Here is a 20,622-nt window from a genome sequence, read left to right as displayed (position 1 = left end):
GCTAACGCATGCGCGATACGGTGCTGTCTGAGACAGAGAGTGGTTTGTCGCTCTACAGTGTCAAGCATTGATATAATTATATAGTATATCCATTGATATATACATATTCTCTATATCAATGGTCAGTGGCTTTTCATGGTACTACGACTAAATACAAAGCGCATGCTCAATAATCACACAGTGCATTCTTTGCTGTTTGCTGGGTCGCTCTACAGTGTCAAGTGATTGGATAGACGTTGACAGTTTCCTTTCTGTACCTATTCTGTGACCCCACTCCCCCTGTCCACCAGTGAAAGCCGTGAGCCCGTGAGTCGAGATACGAACGAGGTTGTGGTTTAGACTCGAAAACATTGAGGTTAAATTATGATTTTATAGTGATTTCTAATGAATTAAATAATTATAGTTTTAGAATTATTTAATCATGTTTAACGTTGTAAAAACTCTGAAGTGTATTTCACGCAACGTGCAATTGAAATCATTCTACCGCAATTATTTGTCAAGTGCCTATAAATGTCAAGATGCATGGAATCAACGACTTGAGTCACCGTTTTTGAAGAAAGTTAATGGAACTGATTTATTCTTCGATCTTGAAAATCAATTTCAAAAGCATGGGAAAGCACATGGTATTGATATAGACATATTTACTAACATAGCTGCAGAACCTGAACGTTCAGATGAGATTGAGGACTTGCTACACAAGTTGAGGTTAAGTCCTGAAGCCTGTAGTCTACTGCCTTCTACACAACATGCATTCATTAGATTCTTAGTTGAAAATGATAAAACAGACGATCTTTTACGAGTTTTAGATGACAGACTTAACTATGGAGTCTTTATGGACAATTATACTTGTATTTTGCTTTTGAATAAATTTTTGAAAGAAAACAATTTTAAGGATTCTGCAAGAGTAGCCAGCTTTCAGATGCTTCAAGAGGATTTTTCTCATCCAATGGTCAAATTCATGTGTTTGTATGCTTGTCTCAAATATAGTGAGAGTCCTTCTCCGTGGGCTGAAGAAGCAAAACCAGAATCAGAGTCAGCTGAAGACATTGATGAAGATGAGATTATTAAATTAAGAGTTCCTTACATACGAAACTACTATTTTGACGATCATTTTGATTTAAGAATCCCATCACACTTGGTGGGAAAAACTCTATGGATGATTGGGTGTGAGCTTCCTGATGCGGTTGGATATACATGTCAAATTATTGGTTTAGGAATGTACAATAAGTGGGACAGATTGAAAAGTTTAATTGAAGAGCTTTTAGAAAGTAATCAAAGTGCCCATAGGAACTGCCTCAGTATTCTTACCTCAACTTTTAATAATGCAAAACAAAATACTCCAGATAACATTGGACTTATAGAAGAGGTGGAAAAGCTTTTGGGAAAGATGGATTCTCAAAATCAGCTACTGCAAGATGATGTTGTAGAAATAGCAAAGAATCAAATGTTGGAGAATATAAAAACTCACGAGAAATCTACAATTGGCAGTCAAGTACAGGTTAGTAACATTAATTTAATCAGAGTCTTTGATAAGATCAATATTTATTTCGTCATTTTTATTAAGTAATGTGGGTATTAAATATAACTCTTAATGCATATTCTACTTGGGGAAACGAAAAGCAGAATAGAGCTACTCAGTGGCAAATCCATTGGGGGGGAGGGGGTCTGTAAGTCTACCTTGCCGCATACCTTTGCGGTTATGCCTGTAAAATAATGTTGAATGGGGTACCAGGCGCGGATCTAAGGACTCTTTCTCTGAACTGGGGAGGCGATTGGGGTGGTCGGGGACCACTCCCCCGTTTGACTCATCATTTGAGAGCATTATTTTTTTTTATTAATCTTATTTTTCAAAGCCAAGGTATCTATTTCTGCACCTCAACATTCTTTTCTAACACCACTTGGAAACTGGATCCGCGCGATCGCCCCCCTCCACTCCAGGATCCGCACCTGATACGTACTACGTTGCACGAAATAATTTACTAGTCAGAATAGGAGCTATTGAATTACAGGAAAACCCATACGGTACTGTATTAATATTACGTCTAATGTAATATAAATATGTCATCAAATTATTGAATACATTGACATATCGATGAATATTAAATTATTAAAATATGGTTTGTAGTTTCCATTAGTTTCTATTTTGACTATTAAATTCACGTTTAACAGATTAACGCAAACAACGAAAATTTTCGTATTTATGTATTGTATTTGTATTTCTTACTTCCCCTCTTTATTACAGTGATGAAGTACCACAAAAGTCTACTATTCTCTATTCTCAACTTATTTATTTGTTCCAATAAGTAGATAAATTATGTTCAATTTTCTTCATTCTCTTCTTCTTCCTCCTTGCCTTTTTCCCATTATTTGGGGTCGGCTCTCCTCGATCTAAGTCTTCAGTTCGAACGATCCTGGGTCGTCTGATTTGTCAGGTCCAATTGCTTCATATTTTTATGAATTAAACCTAACCATGTAAGACGGGGTCTGCCTCTGCCCCTCGGCTGTGTCTCCATATCAAGTACTTTCCTTGTCATATGATTGGGTGAACGTCTATTTACATGTCCATAATCTTGCTTCCATTATCTTCTCATAGACTGGTGCCACCCGGAAACTGTCCCGAACATGCATGTTTCGAATATGGTCCAGTCTAGTCACACCCCCTGCCCATCTCAGCATTTTCATTTCAGCAGAATGAAGTTTCTCTTCCTGCTGTTTTTTCAGGGGCCAACACTCACTACCATATAGCATTGCTGGTCGCACTACAGCTTGATATACTTTTCCCTTGATGGGCACAGGCATTCTTTCGTCGCAAAGTACCCCTGTTAGCTCTCACCATTTTATCCATCCAGTGTTTATACGGCTTGAGATGTCAGCATCTATACTTCCATCATGGCTGATTATGGAGTCTAAATATTTGCATTGACTAACTACTGGGAGTGGAGTACCTTGCAAGTGTATGTGCGCCTGCGCCTGATCATCATTGTCTCCAAAGCTGCAGTGCATATAGACCGTCTTCTCTCTGCTAATTCTTAGGCCAGCTGCTTCCAGGCTGGCACGCCACGAATCAAGAGACTGTTGCAATTCTTCTGGCGTTTTTCTTATGAGAACAATATCATCCGCATACAGAATGTCCCAAGGTGCTGGATGCTGAATTTCTTTAGTGAGGTAGTACATGACAAGATTGAAGAGGAGTGGGCTCAGGGCTGAACCCTGATGAACCCCAACCTTCACACTAAACTCCTCACCAATTCCAGCCGGGCTCCTGACCTTTGTTTTAGCTCCATGGTACATATCTTTTACCACATGTACGTAGTACTCTGGGACTCCTTGTGCTTTCATTGCATGCCAGATCAGCTCTCTTGGCACTATCAAATGCCTTCTCTAGGTCAATAAAAACTAAATGCAAGTCTGCTTTATTTTCTCTGTGTTTTTCTATCAGGATTCTAACCGAGTGTACTGCATCAGTAGTAGACCTACCACTTACAAAGCCGCACTGATTCTCTGTCACAGATGTAACTCCTAGCAGGCGTCTGTTTATCACTCTTTCCCAAATTTTAAGGGCCGTTTGCACAGTGACAGTTTAAACTAAATTTCATTTTAAACTGGATTAAATCCGTGTCAAGTCTCGTTTGTTATAATGTGTTTCATTTTGAGTTTAAGCCAACATCTGATTAAATCGAGTTTAAGCTTTGACTGTGTAAACGGCCCTAAATGTATGAGAGATGAGTTTAACTGCTCTGAAGTTTTTACAAAAACGAACGTCTCCTTTGTTCTTATAGAATGGTACAATGTAGCTTCTCCTCCATTCCACTGGAATTCCTTCACTGAGCACTGCATTGAAGACCCCAGCAATAAATTTCACCCCTGTGTCATTCAGCTCTTTCCACACTTCCACTGGCATCTCATCTGGTCCCACAGCTTTATTTGTGGCCATTTCATGGAGGGCCACTCCTATCTCCTCCTCTGAAATGGACCGAATTGGTCCCATTGTCGGCAGTTCAGATTGCAGTGTCTCAATTGGAAATTCTTCATTGAGGAGATGACAATAATATTCTTTCCACCTTTTTCTTATGTCCTCATCTTTGGTGAGAAGCTGACCTTCCTCATTCTTTATAAATTTGACCGTTTTGATGTCTTGACAGTTGTTGTGCCTTTGCTTGGCAGTCTTGAATATTAATTTTGAATTTTTGGTGGTCTCAATCTTTGTTCAATTTTCTTCATTCTGATTTGGATTATTATGATTTTCTTGTCTTAATGAAATTTTTTCTACTTCTTGTTCATATTGTTATCATGTTACAACAGAGATTTGAGTGTAAGAGGGCCGACTGTGCCCTAACTACGCTCTCTATGAAGCATAAACTTTCTCATTCGACGCATGAAAATACGTAAAACCAAGTTTCCAACTAAATCACTATTGTCGATTGCAAGTATTCAAAATAATGTTCCTGACTTGTAAAAAGGATAGAATTCAATTGATTATTAGTGGACGACGTCTCTGAATAAACTTGAGAAATTAATTTTATTTTCTTGGAATGGTATACTCGTTCTCTTCTCTGTCTAGTTTAATGAAAGACATTGTTGATTAAATAACTAATAATTTTTTTAGATATATGCTGAATGGGAGAAGCAGAGAGAGAAACTTATCAATGAGCACATAGATATGTTGAAACGAGACAGAATGGTAGAAGAAATCGAAGAAGCGAAGAGGGAAATGCAAGAAACTGAAGAAGAGCTCTTCTTTTTCGACAACGAAGACAAGTTGGATCTGCTGATTGAACACAAGTACAAGCCGCGTTTCGTCACATGGCGTGGATATATCAAAAAGAAGCGCGACACAAATGTTGAGTATGTCCCACCAGAAATTCAAAAGAGAAGAGAGAACTGAATTGTTTAGTAAGAACTTTATTATTGTAGGTATTTCTAAGCTTTTTTTTCTCATAATGTGTTTATAGATTTTTGTATTTTGACAATATTACTTTTCAAAATATAAAGATGATCATCCTATCAATATTATTGTATTTTATTTACATTTAAAACGTCAATATTCTAGCGAGATCGATAATGGATGAAATGAGTTGGCTAAGTTGTCAAATAAGATTAAGTTTTAACAATTTGAAATCTATATATCCAATAAATATAGGATTATTGGGACGCTGATACCGTCAGCTGTGATAAATCCTGATACCAGTTGGTGAGGGATGTAACACAAGGGTTTCCTATCTTAGCACTCCACTTGTATCATTTTGGAAACTCGTTTGATCTTCAACGTGATGTTGTCATCACAACAATAATTAATACTCATATTTTGAATGACCATTATTATTAACAGAACAATAGTTTTACGTTTGTCGATCTCCGCCTGCTACTTGACAACCAAAAATCGCTAGGCGCGCAGGAGCTCAGTCATCTCTTGACAGTGTCTTTAGTCCGTGCAAACCTTAGTTTGCTGCACGGAGCTGCAATAGCCAATGTTATTTCAATATAACAATACGAGCACACTGTTACCGTTTTAATGCTGATTATATCAAAAAGGCCTACGTTCTCTTTTTCGCTCTTTCTTTCACACGATAAGCTCACAGACTCTCTGGATTCTGTGAAATCTGGCAACACTGTATACTCCGTTGCTACAATCTAAAGTTTGCACGGACTATAGGTACAAGATGTAACGTTTCATCAATATCTTAAATTACCTTTATAATATTAGCAATGCTAGTACCTTCACATTACACAATATTGAGGAAATCCACATTCTTTTTTTTTGTTACTTAATTCATATATTTCAATTTCATCTTCTATGTCGAACTAACTTCTATTGCTTCATATCAAAATTTGACCTCTTATATTTATTAAAAATGTATTATAATTCACATTCTTACACCGTGAACTTAACTTACACAGAAGATACAACTGAACTCTTTCCGTCTGAAATAATAACTTTCCCATCTGGATGTTTTCCAAAACATATTGAAATTGTGGTAATTTTGGGCTATTTTTTATGGATTCCATTTGAATAATTGCAGTATCACAGTAATTTCCATCTGTAGACTGGCTGCCCGCTATGGCTTCGTATAAAATGAGCGCTGCTATCCAGAGATTGTCAATTTGGTGTAAGGGTAAGCATTCCTGGCGATTAGGAGGTACTGGGTTCTCCATTTTATTTATTGGAAGAAATAAGTTCTTTAGAATATATACGCAGTTCTAATACCTACTGTAAGTATGAAAATATAATCATAGTTTTTACGCTGAAAAATGTGAAGTTAGCATCCACTCTCTTCAATGTGGACGATTGATTTGAGCGGTTTTCTGTTGTATCACTTAAGGCAATGTTTGAGGTTTGGTTTCATACACCAAATACTTTGAGTCAGATGCAAAAAAGTAGCCTATCTGGTGTATGAGACCAAACCGCGACAAGAGATAGATCAGAAAATCGTTCAGATCGATCGTCAATCATTTGAAAGAGTAGAGGCTAACTCCTGAGAATATCTTATTCGCGCGTCAGCGCAAAAATGGACTTATAGTCTCAACTATATTACCTATTTTTCGCTCATAATTCAATAAAATTTCATCTTCCAATGAACTTATTTATGCTGATATTATTTTTTTAAATTGAAATAATGGAGTGTTGATCATATCTGAAATATCCGGTTCCCGTGTTGGAAACTGATTTCTATGAATTTAACAATAACTGTTGATTTTGTTTTTCTTAAATGTTTTCATATTCGCCTCAAAGAGAACATAACTATCAATTACAATCATTCAGATTATAAGACAAATTTTAATTGATTAAATTCTTGCTCTTTTCAAGTACCTAATTTATGTTTTATTGCGGATGATGCTCACATTTATCTTGTGCGTAAGTAATGGCATGAGATGTCTACCGGAGGGATTCGAACCCATGACCAGGCAGCGCCAGCAGTCCACTTAGTCCACTTGGCTAATCTGCGGCGGGCAAACATATTTAAATTAAACTTGAATTTAAAAAAACTTTATGGATATACAACAGAGTAATATTTAAATTGAATAAAAACCCACCATAAGTTCTCTTACATTAACAAAATGTACTTTCCAATACTATTGAATTTCTCTTCAGCTTAATTTTATTTTTACAAAGACTGAGACAAGGTAATAAAAAAGTACAATATTTTCAAGATAGCAAAATTTTATTCAATGAATAACATTGATTTTTCAAATTGTTTCATGGTTAGAAATAACAACTACAAATTATGAGTATAATTATTGGAATAAATTATAAGAAGGCTCTACCTATATACAGTATTATTGAACATTGGTTCACATCCTAAAATAACAGAAATGCATTCTGTTACTTTTTTAGTTACTAAAAATCTCCATGAAGTATTTTAATCAAGTCTTGAAATGCTTCTGCTCTAAATTGAGTTTTAATTTTAAACATTATGATCTGAAATAACATCAAGATTTAATGTACGGTAACATAATTTAATATAACATGAAGATTTGATATATTAACATTCATATTTTACATATTTCACAAAATTTTCCGTCTTCCATTGAAATTTATATAATTGGTAGATTATCTTTCAAATCAAACTTATTCGACTTGGACTAGTTCAGAACCATTAATAAAATCTGCTAACGACACGGACCGTCTTCCGGCAGTTACACACATCGATTTTTGCACGCACGATTTTTGGCCGTGCTTATAAATACTCCCAGATTGAACGTAACATGACAAATACATGATAACATTTATGAGGACGGCAAAAATGGTAAGTCCAAAATAATCGATGTATGTGTAACTAGACTTCCACTGTAATTTTTGGCAGATTGCATTTTCAATCTAACTTATTTAACTTGGAATAGCTCAGAACTATTAATAAAGTAATGATGAATCATTTTATAAACAGTACCGGTTCATAACTAAATAAAAACAATAGAACAACACTTGTTAACTAGGCCTACTGTATGTACACTTGCAAAGTTTAAAATTCAGACTGTACGTCCGAGCGTGTTCGATCATATTATTTGTTTTTTCCCAATAGGCAGATTGCTACTGAAAATCTCATTAAAGTAGGTTACTCGCATATTAAATACAAATATCTTTATTTCATTCTAGAGGAGAATGAGTTAAAATTAGAAATTTATGACAAAAAACGGAATGTTCAGAAGTGAAGATTTTAGGTACCTAGTTTTGTTTCTCAATTCTAGCACATATTCATAGCTTGATTTGTTCTAAGTAGCAGACAAAGATGAATTGCACAGTTAGTAATCTATAATGTCTAAAAGTAGTTCAGGAAATAGCATAAAAAATACTTAATAAGATGGCATTCAGGTTTGATTGGAATTATGGTGTGCTGTTTCAACGAACTTATGGTCTTAGCTAGTGATTCAATACGATAATATTTAAGGCAATACATTACAGAATTTCATTATTCCAAAATTTTACAGTCAGTATTTCAAAGAAGAAGTCATCACAATTTTGATTTGCTTCAAAAACTAGAATTTTAATTGAAAGGTATTACTGAGATAACAAACCATTAAAAATATTCTTGAATTTATTAATACTTCAATATGCATACACATATAAATGTGTCTAAGACTCTATAAGGAAATATTACTTGGAATAAAATCTAAGATTTTGTATATAAATATAAGCCGCTTGCACGAGCAAATGTATGCGTATTTTTTTATTAATTTTAGATGAGGTTAATGATCATGAGAGCCCAAAAATGCATCACAGTTGGGACAGTAGTGGTTTGACGCCTTACAGGAATCTGTACAGTACGGAATACAGGCACAGGGCCAACACATTCTGAAAAAAGAATTAAATTATTGATTTATAAAAAGCAATACATAGATAAAATTTATACAAATTGAATCCTTTAATTTGTGTGATGTGAAAACTGTATCGGGACAACATATTTTATTATCTACTGTGTCACTATTATTTTAGACTTGCCAGAAAAATCTTTGATCTAGGACTACGACATTTAACCAGCTTCATTTTTTTCCTTCACCATTGGCCGTTTTCATACGTAGGTACCGATTTCCTGCCGACATTTATCGGCCGGTTTCCGACCGACATCGTCGAAGCCTTTCAGTCACTCTTACCGACATCGACACGATTTCTATATCAGAGCACAGCTTTGAGTATAAGCATTTATTTTATAAGATTAAAAAATACCTATTTGTTCTCCAATTGTTCCTTGAAACCTGTAACTTGCTACTGAAATACAAATAGTACCGTACTACCTCAACTCAAACTGACAAAATCTTGTTAGAAATTGTTGATGCCAGAGCGATGTCGACCGACACGAATGAGAGAATTGTTTTTCAAGACACCACAACACCTTTGATAAGTGTGAGAGCTGTTCCATTTTGATATCATGTTATTTCAACCCCCTCTACACCGGGCTAGAAACTGAACGATTAGTCGGTAAGTGTGAAAACGGCCATTTGCAATGAGTGCATCTCTTCAATTTTATATGCAATTTTATCTTATCTGTCCATCCTTTTCCTGCAAATTAACCACAAGTGAACATTATGATATTTGAAGGGAAATCCTCTCAAAAACGTTTCAGTCGATTGAATCAATAAAACCATGACTGTAATGTGAAAAACGCCGCTTTTCTTGTCGACTTGTTGCCGCGCTGTGTGGCGGGTTGCCTATCCTCAGCCGTTGCTGGGAGGTGAATGTCATTATCTAATATTGCAAAATCTGTCTTCAATTTGTCTTACTAAACTAAACTCACAGCGCCAAGCACCGCTTGCTCATTTGTTTAAAATTTCCGTCGTATTGAACTCAATTAGCAATCAGATCCAGTAATTTATGAGTTTTGTGAAGAAGCCGGGGAGATAGTTCCAATATAAACTTTCACTCATTTTATTTTTTAAATTTAACGTTATTGTTCACCATTGAGCTAATTTCGTTTCTCCTTGATCAATATGAGATCTATCATGGTTGATAAAATATCAAATCTTGAATGTCTTTTAATAGCAGTTGAACTCCAATCTCATATTGATTCAGCGATTTCTAAACGGTCATTATTATTGTATTATAACATTTCAACATATATTATTAACAATAATAAATTATTGAATAGTATCTACTTAGCATCAGGCCACAGTGTATATGACGTTTTTACTTTCCTTGCCCTATAGGTAATGAAAGTATTGCTTTCCGAAAAAAATTAAGGTACCCCAATTTCTAAATTTCTATACGTTTCAAGGTCCCCTGAGTCCAAAAAAATGATTTTTGGGTATTGGTCTGTATGTGTGTGTGTATATATATATATGAGTGTATGTGCGTCTGTGTACACGATATCTCAATCTCATCAACCAATTAACGGAGAATGACTTGAAATTTGGAACTTAAGGTCCTTACAATATAAGGATCCGACACGAACAATTTCGATCAAATGCAATTCAAGATGGCGGCTAAAATGGCTTTTTCACGATTTTCTCGAAAACGGCTCCAACAATAATTTTGATCAAATTTTATACCTAAAATAGTCATTGATAAGCTCTATCAACTGCCATAAGTCCCAAATCTGTAAAAATTTCAGGAGCTCCGCCCCATCTATGCAAAGTTTGATTTCAGATTCCCAATTATCAAGCTTCAGATACAATTTAAACAAAAAAATTCAAGTGGGAAAGATTGAGCACGAAAATCTCTACAATTAATGTCTAGTAACATTTTCACCTAAAATTGAAAATAAACTCGAAATTCGATAAAATGTGATTATTCAATTCCAAAACTGTTGGCAACAGTTGATTCTATTAAATCATTTACTATTAAGAGATAGCAGACTTGTGTAACTCAGCGTTATTGACCTGTCACCAGCTGGCTCAGATCTTTGAATAGTAGATTTGAGATGCGCGTGAACACTAACGTCAGGTGATCAATTTTCATAACGGTAAGGAAAGTTGAGTGAGTGCGCCACACCAAATTTTTATTCTAGTTGTGATGTTACATATAAGTAGGTACTGATATTGTTCAATAATATTGAATGTCTAGGAACCGCTTAATATTGAGGTGATCAATTGAAATCGCAATGTATGAATACTCACAGCACGCACAGTAATAGAGCAAATAGATGTGTCTTGATCGTCGCTTCTTGGTCAACTCTAGTCGTGATCACCTTTTGGCAACTAGGGCACGTTATGGTTTGAGAATGTGGCCCCAACTGTTGTGGAATTATAACATCTGTAAAAAATCAAATCATTATTTATTTGCCATACAATAAAAATCTGGTGTGGTACACTCACACAACTTTCCTTGCTCATATTTGAAACTACGATCAGACTTCTGTATAATATGTTTATATATAATTGTTTTCAGAGTACCTTTTCCTTTGTGTAAACTGTGAAATTCGATGATTTTTTTAGTCGTCATTTTTTTAAAGTCGTCGAAACAGCTGTTCTACAGATGAAATAACTCGACTTTGTGTTCTTTTTATGAACTGCGCTACCTATCCACCTCATGCACGAGAAGGAGGTTACTAAGTTTATTTCTCAAGGATGGGGTGGACCCCCCATTAGTTTCCCAGAAAGAAGACTCATGCCAGTTGATAGAGCTGATAAATAACTATACAGGGTATGAATTTGAAAAAAATCGGTCAAGTTTTTTTTGAGAAAATCGTGGAAAACATGGTTTTTTAGTAATTATCCGCCATTTTTCTCAAGAATATTACGGAGCTCCTGCAATTTTCCCAGAAATGAAACTCGTGTCAGTTGATAGGGCTTATAAATAGCTATCCATGGTATAAATTTGAAGAAAATCGTTAGAGCCGTTTTCGAGAAAACAAAGAATAACATGGCTTTTTAGTCATTATCCACCATTTTTCTCAAGAATATTACAGAGCTCCTGAAATTTTCCCATAATTGAGACTCATTTCAGTTGATAGGGCTTATAAATAGCTATCCATGGTATAAATTTGAAGAAAATCGTTAGAGCCGTTTTCGAGAAAACCGTGAAAAACATGGGTTTTTAGTAATTATCCGCCATTTTGAATTCAATTCTATTGAATTTCTTATTGTCAGATCCTCATGGTATAAGCACAGTATACATACAGTACGGAAACTTGGCTATACCCTGACGCCAAAATCCGCCATCTTGTCAGGAAGCGCCGCATTGTAATAGTATTGATGGTAGGTTCGGATCACTTTAATAATCCGGATCAATTGATCTCGTTCACTGCCACGAGCCAATCAGAAGATTTTAATTGGAACTTCCCAAGGTCACGTGACGTGTTTAGTATTGGGGTCATGTAAAAAGCATTGGTTAGATAGGCGTTTGATTACAAGTTTCCATTCTGTATCTATTCTGTGGTATAAGGACCTTAAGTTTAAAATTTCAAGTCAATCGGTTAATTAGGAATGGAGTTATCGTGTTCACACACACACACACACACACACACACACCACACACACACACACACACACACACACACACACCACACACACACACACACACACACACACACACACACACAACCACACACACACACACACACAACACCACACACACACAACACACACACACACACCAACACACACACACACACACACACACACACAACACACACACACACACACACACACACACACACACACCACACACACACACCACACACACACACACACACACACACCACACACACACACACACACACACACACCACACACACACACACACACACACACACACACACACACACACACCACACCACACACACACAACACACACACACACACACACACACACACACCACACACACACACACCACACACACACCACACACACACACACACACACACACCACACACACACACACACACACACCACACACCACACACACCACACACCACACACACACACACACACCACACACAACACACACACACACACACACACACACACACACACACACCACACACACACACACACACACACACACACACACACACACACACACCACACACACACACACACACACACACACACACACACACACACACACACACACACACACACACACACACACACAACACACACACACACACACACACACACACACCACACACACACACACACACACACCACACCACACACACACACACACACACACACAACACACACACACACACACACACACCAACACCCAAAAAAGGGTACCTTAATTTTTTTTGGAAAGCAATACTTTCCTTACCTATGGTAATAGAGCAAGGAAAGTAAAAACTTTCCTTACCTATGGTAATAGAGCAAGGAAAGTAAAAATGCATATTCAAAACAAATAAAAGAAAATACATAACCTTATAATCAAAAGTATAAAATGATAAATTAAAAAGTAAGCATGAATAATATCAAAATCATAATTATATACTTTTCATGTGTTATTTGGCATCAACATCAAAAGGAATTAAGCCTTGCCCGCTCGTGAGAGTTGCAATCAGTTAGTTATACTTGAATAAATTTGTTACATTGGTTGTTTCCTGGTTTTATACAATAATAGAGAAAAAATAAATAATCCACGCTTTAAAATATGTTTTAAAAAATTAGATATTGCTTTCAATTGAGAAAAAAAACATGATAAAAAATAATATTACAATACTTGATAATTACTAGGCAGAACCTACACAGCGCTAAGCGCTACTTGCTACGTTCAAATTTAACGCTGCCTCATAGCTCTTGTCAAAGCTTTTCTGTGAAACGCCCAAAGAAATGGTGGTATCATTCATTGGCACTTTCCACTATTGTCATTTGACCCAATTAACATAATTTTGCCAGCATACAGATAGCACCTGCAGTTGCACAAATAGAAACCCTTATCTTTGATTCGTCTAGAGCCGCAAGTAAATTGACCCAATATATTACAACATCAGTGGCTGTCGTTAGCTATAAAAATTGTTGGTAATATATTACAGTATATACTATTGGGTGGGCAGATTGGTTTGTTTATTTGGTCAATTAATACAACCAAACAGGTACAAATAAAATTTTTATTCTTGAACCGTAGTGTACTTTATTCTTAGTGTCCATAGTACAGTATTAAGTACAGTTTGCATTTCATTTGGAGTTCCATTTATTAAAATACTAAAATACTGTGTAAGTGTGAAAAAAGGGTTATCTTACTGTTGAAGTAAGACGGTTATGGAATAATCTGTTACTCTCATTAGCTTTATCTATCTATAATAATGTAATATTCAGAAGAGTTATCATAACATTTTGAAATTGCGAACATTGGACCACCACGCTAGTATGGGAATCCAATCTTAGAGCTTGTAAGCCGAACTGAATGTCAACTAAGCTGTGAATTTGTCAAGTTTTCTTGACGGTTTTACATATTCATGTATTTTGGGACGCTGAATTCGTATCTGAAATCTTCTGAACGCCACAAGATATATAATTATATTTACCCAAATATATATTTTTTTCAATAAATCTATCCATTGCTCAGGAAAACTTTTCTCATATTGTTTTAGTTTTTAATAGAATTTTGAACCCAGTACAATATTCTTCATCAGAAAAATATTTCAGATTAGAATTCAGCGGTACAAAAAAAATTAAATAGGCTAAATCCATTTTTTTTTTTTTTTTGTAGGCCTTCCGTAATCTTTCATCTGAGTATCACAGGACCATAGACCATAGTACAGTTCACAATTACTAGCATTGTGTTGGTATAAATACACGGAACCGAAATCCTGTTATAGAAATGACTGTTTTAATAAAGTGGAACCAACATATCCAATCCGCTTCAATATTTTTAGAAATTCTAAGCCTATATTAGTTTTATTAGCATAACTTTGTTAGCAAGCACGGTGATTAGTGGTTGACTCACGGACTGGCTGCTGCATGGGTATTTGCATTCCATATGGAGGTGGCTGTTGCGGTGGCGGGTAGCCAGACATTTTCTCTCAATGTCAAAATAATACCGGCGGAATCTGAAAAATCGAAACAATTTGATAATTATTGTTTAATCTATTAAAATAATGCTGACATCGAATTTAATGATCTATGGTAACATTGAACTTGAAATAAGTATTATACAATCAATTAATAAAGATTAATTTGAATAATATAATCGTTACAAGTTATAAATAGTATTATGTATTAAGATAAGCATCTAGAGCTTCAATAAAATTCTCTTGATATTCACTAATACAGCCTACCTGTATAATACAGTATGATCTATGTAAATACTTTACAATACTCAACTATTCACTTTATTAACTTTTTTGTACTTTTATTAACTACGTATTTACTTTATGTACTTTACTATTCATTTTATTTGCTATTCCAGTTCACATTCCAAGGTACACAATACTATAGAAACTTTTAACAAGAATTTTATTGAATATTCTTGATGGAAATTATCACTCTCTTGGAATGGGAATGTGTATGGCTGATGGAGATTCAACCTAGGCCTATACCGTTGAATCATGTTTGAATATACAAAAATGATCACGGTTCATTCAGCAGCTTAATTTCTCTTTTCAAATTTTATATACCGTATAAAAGTAGGTAGTAGTAAGTAGGTAGCACATTGTACAAAGAATTTTTTTCCAATATATTTTACACATATGACATTTTATTTTAAATACAGTAGTTTAGATGATGAAGAAATCTATAAATATCCGATTTTCAGCAATTGTCATGATTTTATTGGTGAATAAGCTACTTTCATGGATAGCAGGCGGCATTTTGCTTTGTCAGTTTCTTCTTGGGTGTTGTTGTTATTATATGATCCTACAAGGTTCATGAAACAGCACTCTGGGAAAAATTCGCTTCATAACGCCATAAATCCCTAGCAGGTAGGTATGCTTGAAAAAATCATGAAAAAACAAAATGAATCTTTATAAATCGACCTTAGAAACTTGATATATACTTGAATCAATCTTGAAAAGTGATATAGCTTATACCAAAATTGTGAAAATTTTCTGTTTCTAATAATGTGTTCCATCTTGCAATACAGAGTTCAGGCCGCATGATTTCCTTTTTCAACAAATGTGTATTCTATAAATTTCGTTTTGAAAATTCAGAATTTATGAACCACAATTTTTCCGGTTTGAAAAGTGAAAACGGTTAGCAGATTGTCGTCTGTTGATAAATTTATTTATTATGGAAAGGAGTAGGGATTTGTGAGCATTAGAAACGCGATGTTGATCATATCATAATACCATCATGAAGGTCACGCTGAGGACGTGTCGTGTAATTTCACTTGCACTAAGTTCACAGATTGCGTTCCATGTAGAGTCGCCTTTGTTATTAAAATGTGTCTGTTTTCGTGACCAGCATATTAGACTCGCTGACACTATTTTATTGATCGCAAGCCATTCGTAATAGTGTTCACCACCGTATGAGGAAAATGTATCACAATATTTTTCCTGAACTTCTATAATCGGTTACTTAATCAACAACTCAAGTTTTATCAAAAGTCAGTAAATCCACTTAAAATTATTATAGTTAGGTTTATTACGGTACGTCTATTGTAACAAACGCTATAATAGTCCCCATTAAGTAAATAGTAATAATAAAAAACAAAATGTTTATCCTGTATCGTATACTTGACTCTTATAACCCAATCTCCTAAGCCTCATTTAATAAAGAACTAAAATTAATTATCAAAAAGGAGGTTAATATTACATTGTACAAAAGTACGGACTCTGATTCAATCTTTCGTCATTCGGCACTTTCAATCATGAAAAACTGCAAAGCGAAAAAGCATTTTTCCATTGGGAATTTTTCAATGCTCTAGAATGTAACCTCTGCTGCCTTCTTATTAATAGGGGCCCAGTCTTTGAATACCGGTACACAAATCGATTTTCTTCAAAAACAATCGCTATTCATCCTCTCTACAATCTATTATTCTCATCGCTATACAAAGCCTCATCTTATTTTGTTGTTAATTTCACTTGTGTGAGTGGGTCCAAACCATTAAAAACTACTCTTACAAAATATATTCCCATTTTATTAATTTATCAAAATTTGGAAATGGAATAGAATTGGGCCAAGCCTGTTGTTCCTTCCTAATCATATTTATATGATTTGTGATTCTGTCCACGAATAAATAAATAAATAATGTAAGTCAATAAGATAAGATATAGGCTAAATTATTATCTTTTATCATTAAATTTTGTGAAATCTTAGAATTATTTATAATTGAGCTGTTTCCTTGTTGTTTTCGATTATTTAAAAGAGTTTAATATTATTTAATATTCTTAAAAGAAAAACTTGATGGATTTTGTTGTTAATAACAGGAAACTGGATGTCATCATTAAAAACTTTCATTACTATTTCTTGTTATTATTACGATCAATAGCAGTAATAATAATATCGAGTGACCTGGCTGGCTCAGGTCTGGTGTCAGATTTTTCAGGTCGCAACTGATCAATTTCAGGGCCTCTGACATGACCTGACGACTGTGTTTTTAGGTAGCCGGGACCGACGATTAACGTGTCCATCCGAAACACGAGAGTAACCCGAGATAAATATCTAGTTTCGAGATAAATAGCAGTTTCAACCAATGAGAAGTATTTCCTTGTCATAGATCATTTATAAAATATTCATTGATTCTAATATTAGTTAATCTTTTTTGTTTTCCTCGTTTATCATTGTTCAGGTTACCAATGTGAGTTCCAATTTGTTTTCTTGTAATTCTACAGAAATTAAAGAAACAATGATTGGATGATAAATCATGGATTTTGAATAATTTGGACATAAAATTAATTCTGAATCAGAATTTTAATTTTGTTGATTTTAATTCAAGAAATTAGTCAGACCCAAATAACTCTCAAAAATATGTTAAAGAATTAGTGAGGGCGTTTCGAGTCGAAATTCTGGACTTAGCAACAATATTATCAATTCTTTTGAAATATGTCAATTATTTATATTTTTTACATACCTATCCATAAAAACTCAAAAGTACAGCACCAAAGGGCTATGGTTTTTATATAAAACAGAGCGTTTATAATTATAATTGGATTAAAAGTATGTTTCTAGAAGTTCTATATGAGAAGAAAACAAGTAGAACGTAGTAGAATACAGTTTATTTTTTCAGTTGCATAGTTATTTGCATAGTCGTTCTCAAGTTACAATCCGCATTAATGTGCAAAGCTTTCGAAAAACTTCGCTGTTTAGAAAACGGAATTTTTCCTCTCCATGAAACTAAAACTCTAATGGCAAAATCATGTTTATTATGGAGGTGCTTAATAATCACACTTTCGGAAGAGATAACATTTTATGTTACTTTTTATTATCACATAATTTCCACATCTGTTTAGAACTTAACGGTACCGCATTGGTAGATGATGCTACTTTTATTAGATAGGAAATTATAATCGTTTTAGGGCTGTATAATATAATAAATGTATTCACTCTTAAAAATAAGAAAAATCTACTCTTCAATCTAGTCACAGAGTTCAACATTTACTTATTTATAAGATAGACGTTGAGAGATGAATGTGGGTTCTTCAATACAACTACCTAATTAGAATGAAAAATGTTTTTTAAAGTATACGAGTATAACTGACTAGATGAGGTTACTAAAACAAGCGGTCTACTTTATGAAAATAGAGGCTTTGAAGTAGCAATCCAAATTTTAAAATCCCGATTAGGATACTAACTTATAATGTACAATACAAATTTGAATCCGAGTAAATTTTGTTTACTTTTTGATGAGTATATGGATTTAAATTACTATAGTCTGTAATATTAAGAAAGGTTTTCCATGCAACAGCTATAGCTATATAGCTATAGGCTATTCTGTAGAATTGCATGCTCTAGATTCCAATAAGTAGATGTCATACTCAAAATACGAATATATTTTTTATAATTCAAATTATATTTAAACTTAAATCTAGAAATAAAACGGTTATCGTAAGTGGAATTTAATTTAAAATTATTGATGACTAAACTTGGAATGCATCACATCGAGATCAAGACTATGACGTTAATGAATTATTCTATGAAGAGATCAGGTATGTTTTGTTGGTGGGATGTAGACTAAATGGCCTAGGATGGCGTGAAGGTCATTACAAAAAAAAGAATCAAGTACCTACCTAATATACGGCAGCTAGAGCTAGAGTTACTTCGCAAAACCTATTTTCAACGAACTGAGATCGACAGTGGATGAGAAAACGAGAGATTTTGAGAAATCGTTCTTAAGAGAACGAGAGTGGAAGTCATCCTATAGCTCCTACAAGCATGTTTTACATTATTGGACGAAAATACTGAGCAAATGTTTGAGTATTAATCTAATCAGTTCGAAGTGACTCATCTAAAAACAAATAAATCATATATCATGTTGATATGTGTTTATTCAAGTAAAAATAGATTGAATACTAATTGAAGTAATTCGAAGAAAGAGTGACTCATCTACATAAGATAGATAAAGCATGCAAATATGTGTTTTTTCAATAATTAAAAATAATTTCAATTTTAAATTACGTTTCAATAAGTCAGAAAAACTTAAAAAATCCTACTTTTTTGTTTGTTGATTGACGAAAAAAGAGAGAAAAAAAGGAAACAAGTCAGCAGCCAAACTAAGTCAAGGTCGTCGACCTTGAGAAAGCTGTGGTTTGTGTAGGCCTACAAATTGGAGGCGCTTCGACTGGTCCACAGATGACTGGTGCACAACGAAATGACTCATGCTGCAATAAATAAATTCGTTGCTATTACCTAACACCTCTCATCTACCGTGACGAGTGACGTTACCATTATTGACCAACATTGGGTCTTAAAATTTACAACTCTTGAAAATGAACTTGAATCCATGATATAAAATATATTATATTTTTCAATGCAGTCACCCCAACCCGTGATTGACATTATTTCTCATTAAAAAATATCATTATTAAAGTGACGGAAAATATTAATTATTTATAAAGTAAAATACTCTTTAAACATTGCAGAATACAATAAAAAATATTGCAAGAGATTTGCTTCAACATAAGTATTGATTGCGAGCTATTTAAAATTTCAACTCCCCAAAATTGGTAAAAAGTCACAAGCGATTGTCCTTATTTAGTCTGAGCTACCATTACTAAACAGTATTGTAATGAATTACTATAATGTAGTCTGTAGTACAGAAGAATACATTAAAAAAAAAACACCGACTGTGATTCATGTATGAAAACATTTTTCATTTTTCTAGGCATTATGCAATCCAGGCAGTACTTTGTTATCAGGTAGAAAGAAGCAAATAGACCTACCTGTTTACATAGTACAACACTATTAAATAGTTAAGAATTATATTACCGTATTGTTAGCAATAATAATATTTATGAAGAACATCGAAAATATTGCCTCATTTGGAACAACTTACATTCAATAAATTATTCAAGAACGTATCCTGGGGGTTGGGTGTATCATCAATGTGGTCACCTAATAGATGTGCCTAAGTACTCTACTATCTGCTTCTTATCAAAGTGAAACGCCAAACTGAAACTAAAACAAGACCTGTTGGATAGCTTCGTCTTCGTCACACTTGTCAGGTGGATCACGTGACCTACTTCTACTGAGCATGCGCGCTTCCATAACGCAAACAAACGAGCAGTTTGAACTGCGACTGAATTATTATCACACATGTGAGACTTGAGACTTGTTGCCAATTCGCCAAGTAGCTCGCTAGTCTCAAAGTTTCGATT

The 20,622-nt window shown here is 34.5% G+C and overlaps 2 protein-coding genes across 4 annotated transcripts; one reads left to right on the top strand and one right to left on the bottom strand.

Annotated features, from left to right (window-relative positions):
- The first annotated feature begins 211 nt into the window (after positions 1–211).
- LOC111049641 (28S ribosomal protein S27, mitochondrial) lies at positions 212–5,010 on the top strand. The gene is made up of 2 exons (XM_022335770.2): positions 212–1,498; positions 4,607–5,010. Exons 1-2 carry the CDS (start codon positions 422–424, stop codon positions 4,883–4,885), a joined length of 1,356 nt encoding a protein of 451 aa, XP_022191462.2. The 5' UTR covers positions 212–421; the 3' UTR covers positions 4,886–5,010.
- A 2,131-nt stretch (positions 5,011–7,141) lies between these two features.
- Positions 7,142–20,540, bottom strand: LOC111049642 (lipopolysaccharide-induced tumor necrosis factor-alpha factor homolog). Of its 3 annotated transcripts, XM_039424625.1 has the most exons (5): positions 20,301–20,459; positions 19,459–19,626; positions 14,817–14,919; positions 11,047–11,182; positions 7,142–8,788 (listed from the first exon to the last, which is right to left on the bottom strand). In XM_039424625.1, the coding sequence occupies exons 3-5, from the start codon at positions 14,884–14,886 to the stop codon at positions 8,683–8,685; spliced, it is 312 nt and encodes a 103-aa protein (XP_039280559.1). In that variant the 5' UTR covers positions 14,887–14,919; positions 19,459–19,626; positions 20,301–20,459; the 3' UTR covers positions 7,142–8,682. The 3 variants fall into 3 exon arrangements, with proteins under 3 accessions (XP_039280559.1, XP_022191463.1, XP_022191464.1); XM_022335771.2 differs by lacking the exon at positions 19,459–19,626 and having other exon boundaries at positions 20,301–20,540; XM_022335772.2 differs by lacking the exons at positions 19,459–19,626; positions 20,301–20,459 and adding an exon at positions 19,036–19,204.
- Between the last annotated feature and the right edge of the window lie 82 nt (positions 20,541–20,622).

Source organism: Nilaparvata lugens, chromosome 3, assembly GCF_014356525.2.
Source record: "Nilaparvata lugens isolate BPH chromosome 3, ASM1435652v1, whole genome shotgun sequence".
Classification (NCBI taxonomy): Eukaryota; Metazoa; Arthropoda; class Insecta; order Hemiptera; family Delphacidae; genus Nilaparvata; species Nilaparvata lugens.
Note: the sequence above shows the minus strand (reverse complement) of the source record. Positions and strands in the feature narration are given on the sequence as shown.